The sequence below is a fragment of the Apodemus sylvaticus genome, chromosome 18 (assembly GCF_947179515.1).
Source record: "Apodemus sylvaticus chromosome 18, mApoSyl1.1, whole genome shotgun sequence".
Classification (NCBI taxonomy): domain Eukaryota; kingdom Metazoa; phylum Chordata; class Mammalia; order Rodentia; family Muridae; genus Apodemus; species Apodemus sylvaticus.
Genome location: NC_067489.1, coordinates 38775750 through 38788020, shown reverse-complemented (window position 1 = coordinate 38788020; position 12271 = coordinate 38775750). Strand labels below are relative to the sequence as shown.

The 12271-nt window shown below is 38.1% G+C and overlaps 1 protein-coding gene across 12 annotated transcripts in view; it reads right to left on the bottom strand.

The window, feature by feature from the left end:
- Pcm1 (pericentriolar material 1) overlaps positions 1-12271 on the bottom strand; it is a 93975-nt gene that overhangs the window by 8811 nt on the left and 72893 nt on the right. For all 12 annotated transcript variants that reach the window (XM_052162363.1, XM_052162366.1, XM_052162367.1 and 9 more), the window contains 5 exons: positions 10894-11014; positions 9686-9844; positions 9157-9293; positions 7010-7144; positions 2157-2354 (listed from right to left, as the gene is read on the bottom strand). In XM_052162363.1, the coding sequence (XP_052018323.1) occupies positions 2157-2354; positions 7010-7144; positions 9157-9293; positions 9686-9844; positions 10894-11014 (750 nt within the window). The remainder of the gene's footprint in view (positions 1-2156; positions 2355-7009; positions 7145-9156; positions 9294-9685; positions 9845-10893; positions 11015-12271) is intronic.

Sequence of the window (12271 nt, the reverse complement as noted above, 5' to 3'; positions counted from 1 at the left end):
TATAAGCCATGTGTATGCTGGGAACTAAACCCAAGTCTTATGTGAGACAATAAGGACTCTTAACTTCTAAACTACCGCTCTAGGTTGTTTATGTATTGTATGTATACATCATCTGCCAATTAAAAAAAAACATATAGGCTCTAAGAAAAAGTAAAATAGAAGGTGGGACATCTGGGAGGCAGAGAGAATTCTGAGATAGAGCCAGGCAGGGGAGTTCACTTGGGAAGCTATGACAAGACTGACTCATGAAATCTGAGCACAGGTTACCAGCCGCGTAGCGGGATGTAGATTAAAATAAATAGGTTATCTTAAGTTATGATTCTGGTGAGAGAAGAGCCTAATAAAGAATTTGTCAATATATTTTGAGTCTGAGTCCTATTTCTGGGAGCCTGGGCTAGGAGGAAGAACCAGACTTAACTTCAACTAGATCCCTTATAATTTTTAATCTGGAAAATTACAATTGATAACTGGTTTACCCAATTCCATTTCTACTCTGACAGACCCCACTTATTTTTTTTAAAGGTTTATTTATTTATTATACATAAGTACACTGTAGGTACTTAATCTTCAGACATTCCAGAAGAGGGCATCAGATCTTGTTATGGATGGTTGTGAGCCACCATGTGGTTGCTGGGATTTGAACTCAGGACCTTCGGAAGAGCAGTCAGTGCTCTTACCCACTGAGCCATCTCTCCTGCCCCAGTCCCCACTTAATATGTTATCTAGAAGACTATTTTAAACTTTACATGAAATAATGTTATTCTACTTTAGGCTTTCCCCACAATGTTTAGACCATATAAATATTTCTCAAACACCGTAACTTGGTCTTTACTATCCCTATGATGTCACTTCTTACATTCTTACCACAGCACTTTCTTTGGCATTAGCTTGGTTCAGGACCTACATATACGCCAGGCAAGCCCTCTATTTCCTCTCTCACTGGCTCCCTTCACCTCTCTCCTTAGTGTGCATCTCCCTTATGGCCCTACTTTGTTCCGCTGCTCAGCCCTCCTTACAATCACTTCACCAAGTGTCTGCCTGAGGGACTCCTGTCTTGGAGGTCAGCTCCTATTTAAGGATCTGGGAAGACCTTCATAAGATTGCCTACTCAAAAGAGACTGAAAGGCCTCTTCTCAGTAATGTACTACGGTATTCTGCTGCTGCTTTACCTTCCTTAAGTACTTGGCAATGTTTGAAGGGTTTCTCTCTCTTTTTCTGTCTGGGTCTTGGCCTGCTTACCCTATTCATGGTCAGAGGATAAGGAAAGGGGTGCCTACTATGAGAAAGCGTCCTAATAAGCTTTATATTACAGAACAACTGATCTAGTTCTGCATGCAGTCAAAATTAACAAGGCAGAAAAACCAGAGAACTGACTAGAAAAACGAACCCAAACCCTGTTGCCTGTAAATGGGCTATGTTCTTCTAGCTGGGCGCCTTGTCTGCCCTCCGTGGAAGAGGTGCACCAAGCCCTGCAGAGACTAGATGTGCCAAGGCTGGGGGATATTTAGGGAGGCCTCCACCCTCTCAGAGGAGAAGGGGAGGGGGTGACAGAGAGTGGAAGCAGTAAGCAGGATGTAAAGTGATAAATTAAAAAAAAACAACCCTAAAACTCTAGCCAATGAACACATGTACTTGTTAATTGAAGCATCCTCCTTATGACACACATCCTTAGAAACTTTATGGCATTTGTCAGCAGCTATGACGGGAAAGCTGGCCACGAACAGGATCCCAGTTCTCTCCTCTTTGGATCTCTTAATAAGCAATACTAAAATGAACTGGGCATCTCACAAGTCATAGTGAGCACCAACTGCCCACTGCACTTTTATCTTGCCTTTGTGAATCCTAAGTTTGGAATGTAGACCACATACTGATATAAAATTTGACTAACTTGTTTTCCTAAAAGTAACTGTTCTTAAGGTTAAATGACCTTAAGAACAGTTATTAATAATGACCAAGACCTGTATATATAAGCTAATGATAGCTATTCTTTTAGTTTTTGGTTTTTTTGGTTTTTTCGAGGCAGGGTTTCTCTGTATAGCACTGGCTGTCCTGGAACTCACTCTGTAGACCAGGCTGGCCTCGAACTCAGAAATCCGCCTGCCTCTGCCTCCCAAGATGGCAATGATAGCTATTCTTAAAGGCAAAGTGGAATTTACCTCTTTTGCATAAGACTGTCTCACTCCAGCTGCTTCAATCTTCCTCTTGCATCTCTGTTTAACAGCTATGCTATTATTATCCAAGTCTTGCATGAGCTTAAAGAAAGCCAATTCATTAAACAACACTTCAGAGATCTCCACAAGAAGATCTTCTCCACAGTCTTTCAGTTTTCTGCCTGCAAATTTTGCTAGTGAATCCTGTTTAAAGGGAAAACAAATAATTGTAAATCATAGTAAACTTCAACTGTGTATAAAACAATACAGTTAACTTTAAAGGTTAAAATAGTTGCCTAGAAAAAAACCAGTATTTCTAATATTTTCTATGTGTACAGATATATTTAGTTATTTGTTTTTTGAGATTTTAATATAATTATATTTCTCTCTTCCTTTTCCCCCCTCCAAACATACCTTTCCTTGCTCTATTTCACTTTTCTTTCATTAATTATTGTTACATACTGTACTGGGTGGGGATGTGTGTCATCATGGAGAAGGAACCTCAGTTGAGGAAATGCCTCCATGAGATCCAGCTGTAAGGCATTTTCTCAATAAGTGATAAACAGGAGAGGGCCCAGCTCATTGTGGGTGGTGCCATCCTTGGGCTGGTGGTCCTGGCTTCTATTAAGAAAGCAAGCTGAACAAGCTATGTGAAAAAAGTCAGTAAGCAGGGGCTGCAGACATGACTCAGCAGTTAAGAGCATTCACTGCTCTTCCAGAGTTCCTGAGTTCAATTCCCAGCAATGACATGGTGGCTCACAACCATCTGTAATGAGATCCGAGGCTCTCTTCTGGTGTGTCTGAAGACAGTGACAGTGTACTCACAAACACAAAATCTTTCAAAAACAAAACAAAATACCCAAACAAACAAACAGTAAGCAGCACCCCTCCATGGCTTCTGTATCAGCTCCTTCCTCAAGAATTCTGACCTGTTTTGAGTTCCTGTACTAACTTCCTTCAATTCCTTCCTAATATAGCTGTTGACAAATGCCATGAAAGTATAAGCCAAACACACCCTTTTCCCCCACAACTTGCTTTTTGGTCATGGTGTTTTGCTGCAGCAATACAAACTCTACATAAGACACATATATAAATGTATATATATATGCAGATTAGTATGTGTGTGTGTGCACGCACGCACGTGCACAGACACAGACACACATACACATTCCTAAATATAACAGGTAGATCCTGTTCAGGCTGTATAAAATTTCTTGTATACTTGGTGTTCTCTGTATATGTGTAAGTTCTGGGGTTCCCCAATTCCACATTAACATGTCCAACATTGTTGTCCTTGTTCTTGAAATTAATAGCCATGGTTAGAAAGATTAGCATTACTATAAAATGTTCTTATTACACAGCAGGAATATTCTTAGCCCCATTTAGAGCATACAACTGGGGAAGAAAAAAGCATCCAGTCATCTACAAATACAGTACTTCCTTAATATAATCAGACTACTAATCTCCCAAAAGTTCCCAGAGAGTATATGTAGGGACTACTTATGCACTACAGTAATAAGTCATTAACTATCCAGTGTGGAGCCAATTACTGATAGTTTCTTTTTATACCAGTCATTCTCATTTAAATTTTCTTCAAGGTAAGTTTACAAGCAAGCATTAATTTATTCAAGTTGACATTCAGCATCACCAAATGAACAAAGTGTTATTTTATATAAAGGACTTCCCTTTTTCTTTCTTGCAAAACTAGGAGCTATGTTACTTAGAGAAAAGGTAACGATGATGTAATCTAGCTCCAACCCCCAAAAGAAAACAACACAAAAACACTATCTATACAACCACAGAAAGAGCATGTATTCAAGAGGCAAAAGCAGGCGTATATCTGAGTTTGAGGCCACTCTGGTCTACAGAGTGAGTTCTAGTGCTACAAAGAGGAGCAGGTATACTAAGAGATTCGAAGCACAAAATGTCAGAAGAGATCTCAGAAGTCAATTCTTTAAAACTAGAAACTCACAAAAGAAAGGAAATAAAGATAGAAGGAGAGAAGGGAAGAAGAGAGGATTAAGAAAAGACTCTAGGTAAAGTTCAATTTAAATTAGCTTTTGCTCTTAACAGACTTGACCCTGGAATAAAAATCAGGAAAAGAAACAAAAGTAGTCAAATTTTCTTAGAAGGTAAGACAAATATTGATTAAAAATGAGTTATGGGCTGGGCAGTGTTGGCGCACGCCTTTAATCCCAGCACTTGGGAGGCAGAGGCAGGTGGATTTCTGAGTTCGAGGCCAGCCTGGTCTACAGAGTGAGTTCCAGGACAGCCAGGGCTACACAGAGAAACCCTGTCTTGAAAAACCAAAAAGAATAAGCTATCTAAATTTATAAAAAATTCATTACCTGTAAGTTACCAAATATTTTTAATTCTTCAGATATTTCCTTAAGAATATCTTATTTATAATTTTCTATTTCATGTTAATAAATCCGATTCTACAAAGTACAAGATCATTGATAAATTATACCTTATAAATTATTTATCGACACTCTAAACAAAAGTCAGAACAACTTTGAGATTATTATTGAATTTGTGCTTTAGTCTTAATACTAACAAAATGGAATATGAAAATGAAGAAATGTAGTACCTCCCTCAGATTTTAAATTAGCTAACAGGCAAAGTGAGAGTACTACACTTAACCAGTTTAAGAGGCAGCTTGTGGAGTCAACTGGACCCAAGTAACAGGATCATAGGGCTGAAATGGTTCCAGAAGGAACTTGACTGGCTTACAGAGGGATCCTCCTGCTCTGTGTTCTGTAGGACCTGTAGGTAATGACTAATGCCTGTCCTTAACAAAGAGTTAGGTGTTTCCCTGACTATCCACTTAGTCCTTGGATTGACTGAAGATGGTACCCAAGAGGCCTCAGAGACCCTAAGAGACCCATGGAGGCTCTAAAAGGAAATAGGCATGATATGAAAGTGCAATTGCACCAGACAAAGAGTATGGCATTACTGAGTAGGGCAGTCAGCCCCCAGCAAAGAGCTTCGGATCCGGCCGAGCTGCTCATGCTGGGACAAAGGGAGCACAGGCAGATTGCTGCCCACAGGCTGTGAGCACAATTGTCATACCTAGTGAGCCTCAGGCAGATCCTGCTCTCAGGAGCTCTTCCTAGCCACAAGAGCACACTGACTCTGAATATGTGAGATGAGTATCAGTGATGGTCCAGTATTTATGGTGTGTCAAAACTCAGAAACCTTGAACCAGATCAACAAATAGTTGCAATGACTATTTGCATGTAAAGCTGTGAGCGTGTTGCTGCTGAGTAAAACTACACCCTAGAACTTGAGCAGACTCTGCTTCTGAATGTGCTGCCAGGGCAAAAGGCCCATGGTCCATGGTCCATGGTCCTGCCCAAGCTGTCTTAATGTTGGTTGAAAACCAGTTTAACCTCTGAAACAGGAAGCAAATCAAAATTTCTTAAGAGAACTTCATATTAAGAGAAAAATGTACTACATCTAGAGTAACAATATCTATCACTTAACTATTTCAATGTGGAGATATTTAGGTCAACATCGAACAGGTTTAGCAGCATGAAGTATTTCCCTTCTTGTTTCAGCTCTCTCACATCTTATCTGGTAAACATCTCCAGACACTGTCAAATGTCTTCCAGGAAAAAAAAACAAAAAACAAAAAACAAAAAAAAAAAAAACCTTCTCTAGTTGAGAACCATGACCTCAATGTACCTGAAAGCTGTGGTTTATCTAAGCACAGTGTGGGGCAGTTGCTGGTATAGACAATCCCACTGGCCTGCTCTCAGGGACCTCTCAGCTTCTCTTGCCATGCATGCTGCCAGGTGTGCCAGATGTGGGCAGATAAAAGGACCTCTTGCCACCCTAGCTGTCTGTTTCTGGTGCTCCCTGTGTTCTTTGTGTGTGCTCCCTTTCCCTCTCTTGTCTGCCTCTCTCTCTCCCCCAGGTCCCCCTCTTCTCCCCACCCTGAATAAACTTCCTTTTACATCAGGTCTGTTCATTCTTTCTCAGGCATACAACTTGGCTCCAGCCTGCCAAAGGTAACCCGTCACCACATTATATTACAAACAATAGTGATTATTAGAGGCTGGGCAGTGTACAAGGGAAAGAAAGGAAGTCAGAAAATAGGTATACAACAGAAGGTTCGTTGTAAGTCAGTGGCACGCAGAGTCCACAATAATGGGCAATTCTTGCCTACTTTATGAATATCTAAAAGACAAGAGCTTAAAGGTCCCTAAAAAAAGTGTTGAGAGTGAAATGCCAGTTATCCAAATTTTATTAAGACATGTCGTTTAAAAAATTACTGTTATGCTCTAAGAAGTTTCTCTAATTAAAGAGGCTGGTTTCTAGTGTCTAAAATTTCTCATATTATTTAAAATTAAATCAGAGCATGCTGTCTAAGCATTTCAGTCTTGAACTATTCTTACTAGTAGAATACCAAACCAGAAAATTTAAATATTTTTAGTTATGTGTATGTATACCTAACCATGTGCGTATGCCAAGTGTGTACAGATACCTTAAAAAATCAGAACTGAGTGCCTAATACCCAAGCCCTGGAGCTGGAGTCATAGGCAGTTGTGAGCCACCTGACATGGCTGCAGAGAACCATGGTCCTTTGGAAGAGCAGCAAGTGTTCTTAACAGCTGAGCCATGCCTCCAGCCCCTTTAAATCAATAATATTCTATTGAAGTTGGGATAGTCCTGGAGATGGCCATATTAGGCAAAAATATCCTCTTAAAATGCTTAACTAAGTAAAGAGATAATATTAAAATGCCATCCAAACTGAGTATCAGGATGGATTATTTAATCAGTTCTATAATATCAGAAAATGATAAGAGCCCTAGCCAAATGGAATATAGGTAACTCATACAAAAATAAACTCTTACCTGTAATATACTGCCTAGTTGTTTATGAAAGAACTTCACAAACTCTTTGCTCTCGTCATTCTGTTGGGTAAGGGTCAAAACCATACGTCTTACTGAAGTGAGAAGCTGAGAAGAACATACTTCATCCATGTGCTCCTAAGAAAAAATCTTAGTACATTAGGATAGACTTATCTATTATTTAAAAAATATTAATCTACACAATTTGAAATTCATTTCTCTTGCATAGTTTCTCATTTTTGTGATAAACTTTAAAGAGTCATTCGTAAGAATAGCCAATCTATAGTATACACACTAAAAGGTTTGGTGATCCTTAACCCACACACCAAAAAATGACCAATAAAACAAATTTCCTGTTCCCATACTCTTCATCACTGTCCTTCTGTAAGAATTATACATGCTGACTATCTTCCTGCTTGTAATTTCAGTTAATCTCAACTACTCTCAACATCTTACCCACCTTCTACCGATTTCCTATTATATCTGTAGTGGTTTGAGTAAGAATGGCCCCCAGGAACTTATATAGTTGAATGCTTAGTCACCAGGGCGTGAAACTCTATGATAGGATTAGACACTTTAGCATGGTCTTGTTGGAGAAAAGAGTTTTACTAGGATGGGGCTTTGAGGTTTCAAAAGCTCATGCCAGGCCCAATATCTCTGCCTGTGGATCGAGCTCTCACACTACTCCAGCACCATGCCTGCCATGTCTTCCATGCCTATCATCATATTGCCTGTTATAAAGATGATGATGGACTATCCTCCTGAAACTGTAAACATGCCCTCAATTAAATGTTTTTTCTTGTAAGAGTTGTTGTATTATTGTGTCCTAGTAATTCCACCAGCAACATCTGCACCTAAACCAACAACTAAAATTGTCTCTAGACATTATGAAATATCTTTCTCTTTTCAAATGACACTTAAGGCAAGCCTCTTCTTAAACGAACCATAAAAATCTTTTGAAAACCAAGTGTGGTTGCATGCCTATGATTCTAGTACTTTGAGGGTAAGACAGGAGGATAGTTTTAAGGCCAAGCTGCGATTTCCACCAAAATCTGTCTCAAAACCCCAAAACTAATATATATATATATGTGTGAATATGAAATAAACCTGAGCCTGGTTGGCTTCTCAAGGTCGGTCTATAATAGAACTGAAACAATAGCAAGGTTCTCATTTAAGCATGCCCTGTCAACCTTCCTCCAGGTCAAATTTCCCTTCCCCACTAACAACGAGGTAGCCCAACTAGATGATACCAAGGGCATGTGTGAGGCCTCAGTGTGTGTTAGTGGATCACATCTGTTGCCAGAGTCTGAGGCCAGGAAATGGCATCAATCCTCTGGCATCGACCTTGTAGACACTTGTAAAACAACATGTGGGTTCTCTTAGCCACTGAGCTATCTCCAAACACAGGTGAACCCTATTAATAAAACATACTACTAGATGCAGATTGAGCCCAAAACAACAGTATTTGATGTCAGTATCCTTCTCCTACCAAAGACTGATCATCGAGCTAAATGACATTATAGATCAAGATTGTCTAACAGATATCTCATGACGCTTTGGCTAGGCCTTTTTTTTTTAACTTTAGTGGTTGTTTTACTTAGATACTCTGGTTTCACATTTTTATGGTTTCTCCCCCAACCCCCAACTCGCTCTCTCTAAAGAAGTCATGGAGTTGGATGGGTGGAGAGGTAGAGAGGATCTAGGAGGAGATGAGGGAGAGCAACCAATGAATATATGCACGAAAAAACTATTTAAAAACAAGTGCCACGAAAAAAATCAAAGCGAGCCTGACGGCAACACACTTTTATAGTTTTATATATCCAGACACAATGCGAACTATGTTTTCATTTCCAATTTTTAAATTCCTTAGTTGATTGCAATTTTAAAATTCTTATCTTAGATGAAAACATGGGGTGCAATTCCCGATGTAAATTCACTTCATCTGACCTAGAACTCATTATGTACACCAGGTTGGCCTCAAACTCACAGACATCTGCCTGTCTATGCCTCTTGAGAACTAGAATTAACAACCACACTCAGCCACATTCCACTTTTCCATTTTTTCTTTGCCCCATTAATTTTAATGACACTATTTATAAGTATCATATGGTCATTATTAGAAATTATATATGCTGCTATATTTTGTTTACCTTCAAAAAAGGAATGACTTCTTTCATAATTGCTTTAATTTGGCGGTCCAGTTGCTGAGTGTCAATTCTAGGACAGGGGACGGCAGAAACATCACTTATAGGTTGTGGTGAACTGTGATTCTCAATAATGGGAGTTTCTATTTTTAAAGAAAAATGATATGTCAACAAAAGTCAATGACATTAGGTGCATAGATATGTACACATTTAAATAACTTTATAGAATATTAAAATAATTTTATGTTAAAATAATAAAAAGGAAAAACCAAGGAGTTTTAGCAGTCCTTATCATTGAAAGAAAGCAGTATCAAAACCACTAGCATTAAAAGGGGCTACCTTTTTTAAAAACACAGGGTAGCTGGTATATCATTCAAACTGGTCCTGAATTTGCAATGTAGTCAAAAGTAAGATTAAACTCCTAATACTCCTGGATCATCCTCTTGAGTTCTGGGATTATATCTATGCCTAACTAGCTTCAGAGTTTTTATTTGGAACTCTGATTATTACTTTTAACCACACTACTAAATTATACCTTCTGAATTATTGACTGTGGCAGTGGCAGTGGCACCATCTTCATCCTCAATAACTCTGCAAGTGCATCTCATATTAGAGTTACTTTCTGTCTCGGTCTTCATGCGTTCATATTCTCTCATTCTGGCCAATGCTTGATCCAAGTGAATCACAGTGTTACCTGAATTTGGAACAGAAATATTTCTAGAATATATAAAAGCCAACATTTTGCATACTCTCAAAAAAAATAAGCATAAGGAAAGAAAATTAGCTTTTTTCAAAAACCTATTTTTATCTATGTGTATGTATATGCCTGTGTAAGGAAATGAAACGTGTGCAGGTAGCCCACTGAGGCCAGGAGAGGGTGTTGGTTCCCTGGGAACTGGAGTTACAGGTAGCAGTGAGCTATCTGATGTAGGTGCTGGAAACCAAACCCAGGTTCATCTGGAAGAGCAGCAAGCACTCTTAAGTGCTGAACCATTTTGCCAGCCCAGAATTAGATTTTAAAGTACTCCATTTACTGTACTAATGAGACGCTTCATGTACATCATCATGGTTATTTGTTTAATCCTTAAATGACCCTACAAATGTCAGCACTTAAGGAGCTTGCATCAGATTGTACAACCACCTAAGTAAAGGAATTATTACAGAATCTGAGGAGTTACATCCAACTATTCTTATTTTATTAAAAATGTTTGGAGGGTATAGAGAGATAGCTAAGTGGTTAAGAGCACTGACTGCTCTTCCACAGGTCCTGAGTTCAATTCCCAGCAACCACAAGGTGGCTCACAACCATCTGTAATAGGATCTGAAGACAACCATCTAAGGTCTCTGAAGACAGTGATAGTGAACTCATATAGATAAAATTTAAAAAAAAGAAAAAAGGAAAAGGAAAATATTTAGAGAAACCATGAATTTTCAATAACTAAGTAGATGACTTTTCTCCTTAAGGGAAAATAAAGTTCAATGAAAAACAAAACTTACTATTATTCATATTTGAAGGCCTATGTTTTCCCCAAGAATACAGCAAATTAGATAAAAGTCCTACTTTGTCAGCATTTGCATAGCTATAGAGTGGATGATTTGCCCCAGGTCAAGGCGTTAACAAAAGAGTCATGGATTTGGACTAGTTGGATGGGTAGTTGTGTTCATCCTAGTTAGTCCTTATTTAATCAACTCTGCTGAGAGAGCATCTAGGCCCATGCTAGGTGAGGAGGAGATCTCGCTTACCTAGGTCGTCTGTTGCAAACGGCTCAAAGTTGGAGGACACAGACATGACACTCACGTTGTCAGCATCGTTCTGTTCACTTACTTTATGTGTTTCTCTTTCAAAGTTCTTCTCAAATGTTTCCTAAGTTAAAGAAACAATTCCTAAATACTCCTTCTAAAACACTGCATAAACATTAAAGATTTAACACAGAAACTGTTATTTGCATAAAACCATACATTTAAAAGGGATACTAAAGGTTGCAATGAGAACTCTACTCAGACAATACTGCAATATAACCCGTAATTAAAGAACCTTAATAAACATTAAAATACTAAGTAATCTTGGAGAACACATCTGCTAAATAAAAATAAGAAAGCCAACTTTCATTAAAGATCATAAATTGATAGTTAACATTTTAAATTTTCTTTACATCTCATGGACACTTTATATCCTTACTGTATGTACTTCACTGTCTTTTATCTGAAGAAAAAAAACATTCATTATTTTATGAAATTACATTTTATTGGTATAATTATATTAAAATGTACCAATTTTAAGCGTATACTTTGATGAGTCTGGACAAATGAATACACTTATATAATCAGCTTCTCTAAAGCTAAAAACCATTATCTGGATATAGTAGTTTTAGACACAGTACTTAAGAGATAGAGGCACACATATCTCTATGAGTTCAAGGCCAGCCTGGTCTACATAAGGAGTTCTAAGTTAGTCAGGGCTATAAAATGAGACCTTCCCCCAAACACGCCCACACCTACATACCCACACAAAATCAAATTAAAAAAAAAAAAAACAAAAAACAAAAACACATAGACAAAGATACTTGTTTCGGTCAAGAAGGTCCTTTTGCATTCTCTATAGTTAATATCCATCATCTTTCATCAAAACAATTTCTGTCACTTGATTTCAGTCTTTCCCAAGTTATCGCAATATCCAATAACATTTACTATAATCCAATAATTCCTTCTCCTGCCCCAAATAAATTAGATTGATGGATAGACAGATAGACAGACAGTTGTCTGCCTTTATTTTTAGCTAACTGTAATAAATAATTATTTCCTAATTTACATTTAACATTATAAAAATAAAAACTATGGGATCGAGTCTTTCCCAAGTGATCATGATATCCAGTAATCAGCACGCACCAAGTTTAATGAGAGATACTGTCTCAAAGATAAGGTAGAAAGCAATCAAGGAAGACACTCTATGTCAACTTCTGGTTATGCAGGTGCATAAACACATATTACTACTACTACTACTATTACTACTTCCACCACCACACCACACCACACTCACATGTATATGCACAAACACAACAAAATATAAACTATGTAATTTTTAGTCACAGTTTCTTTCATAGTAGCATATGATTGATAGCAT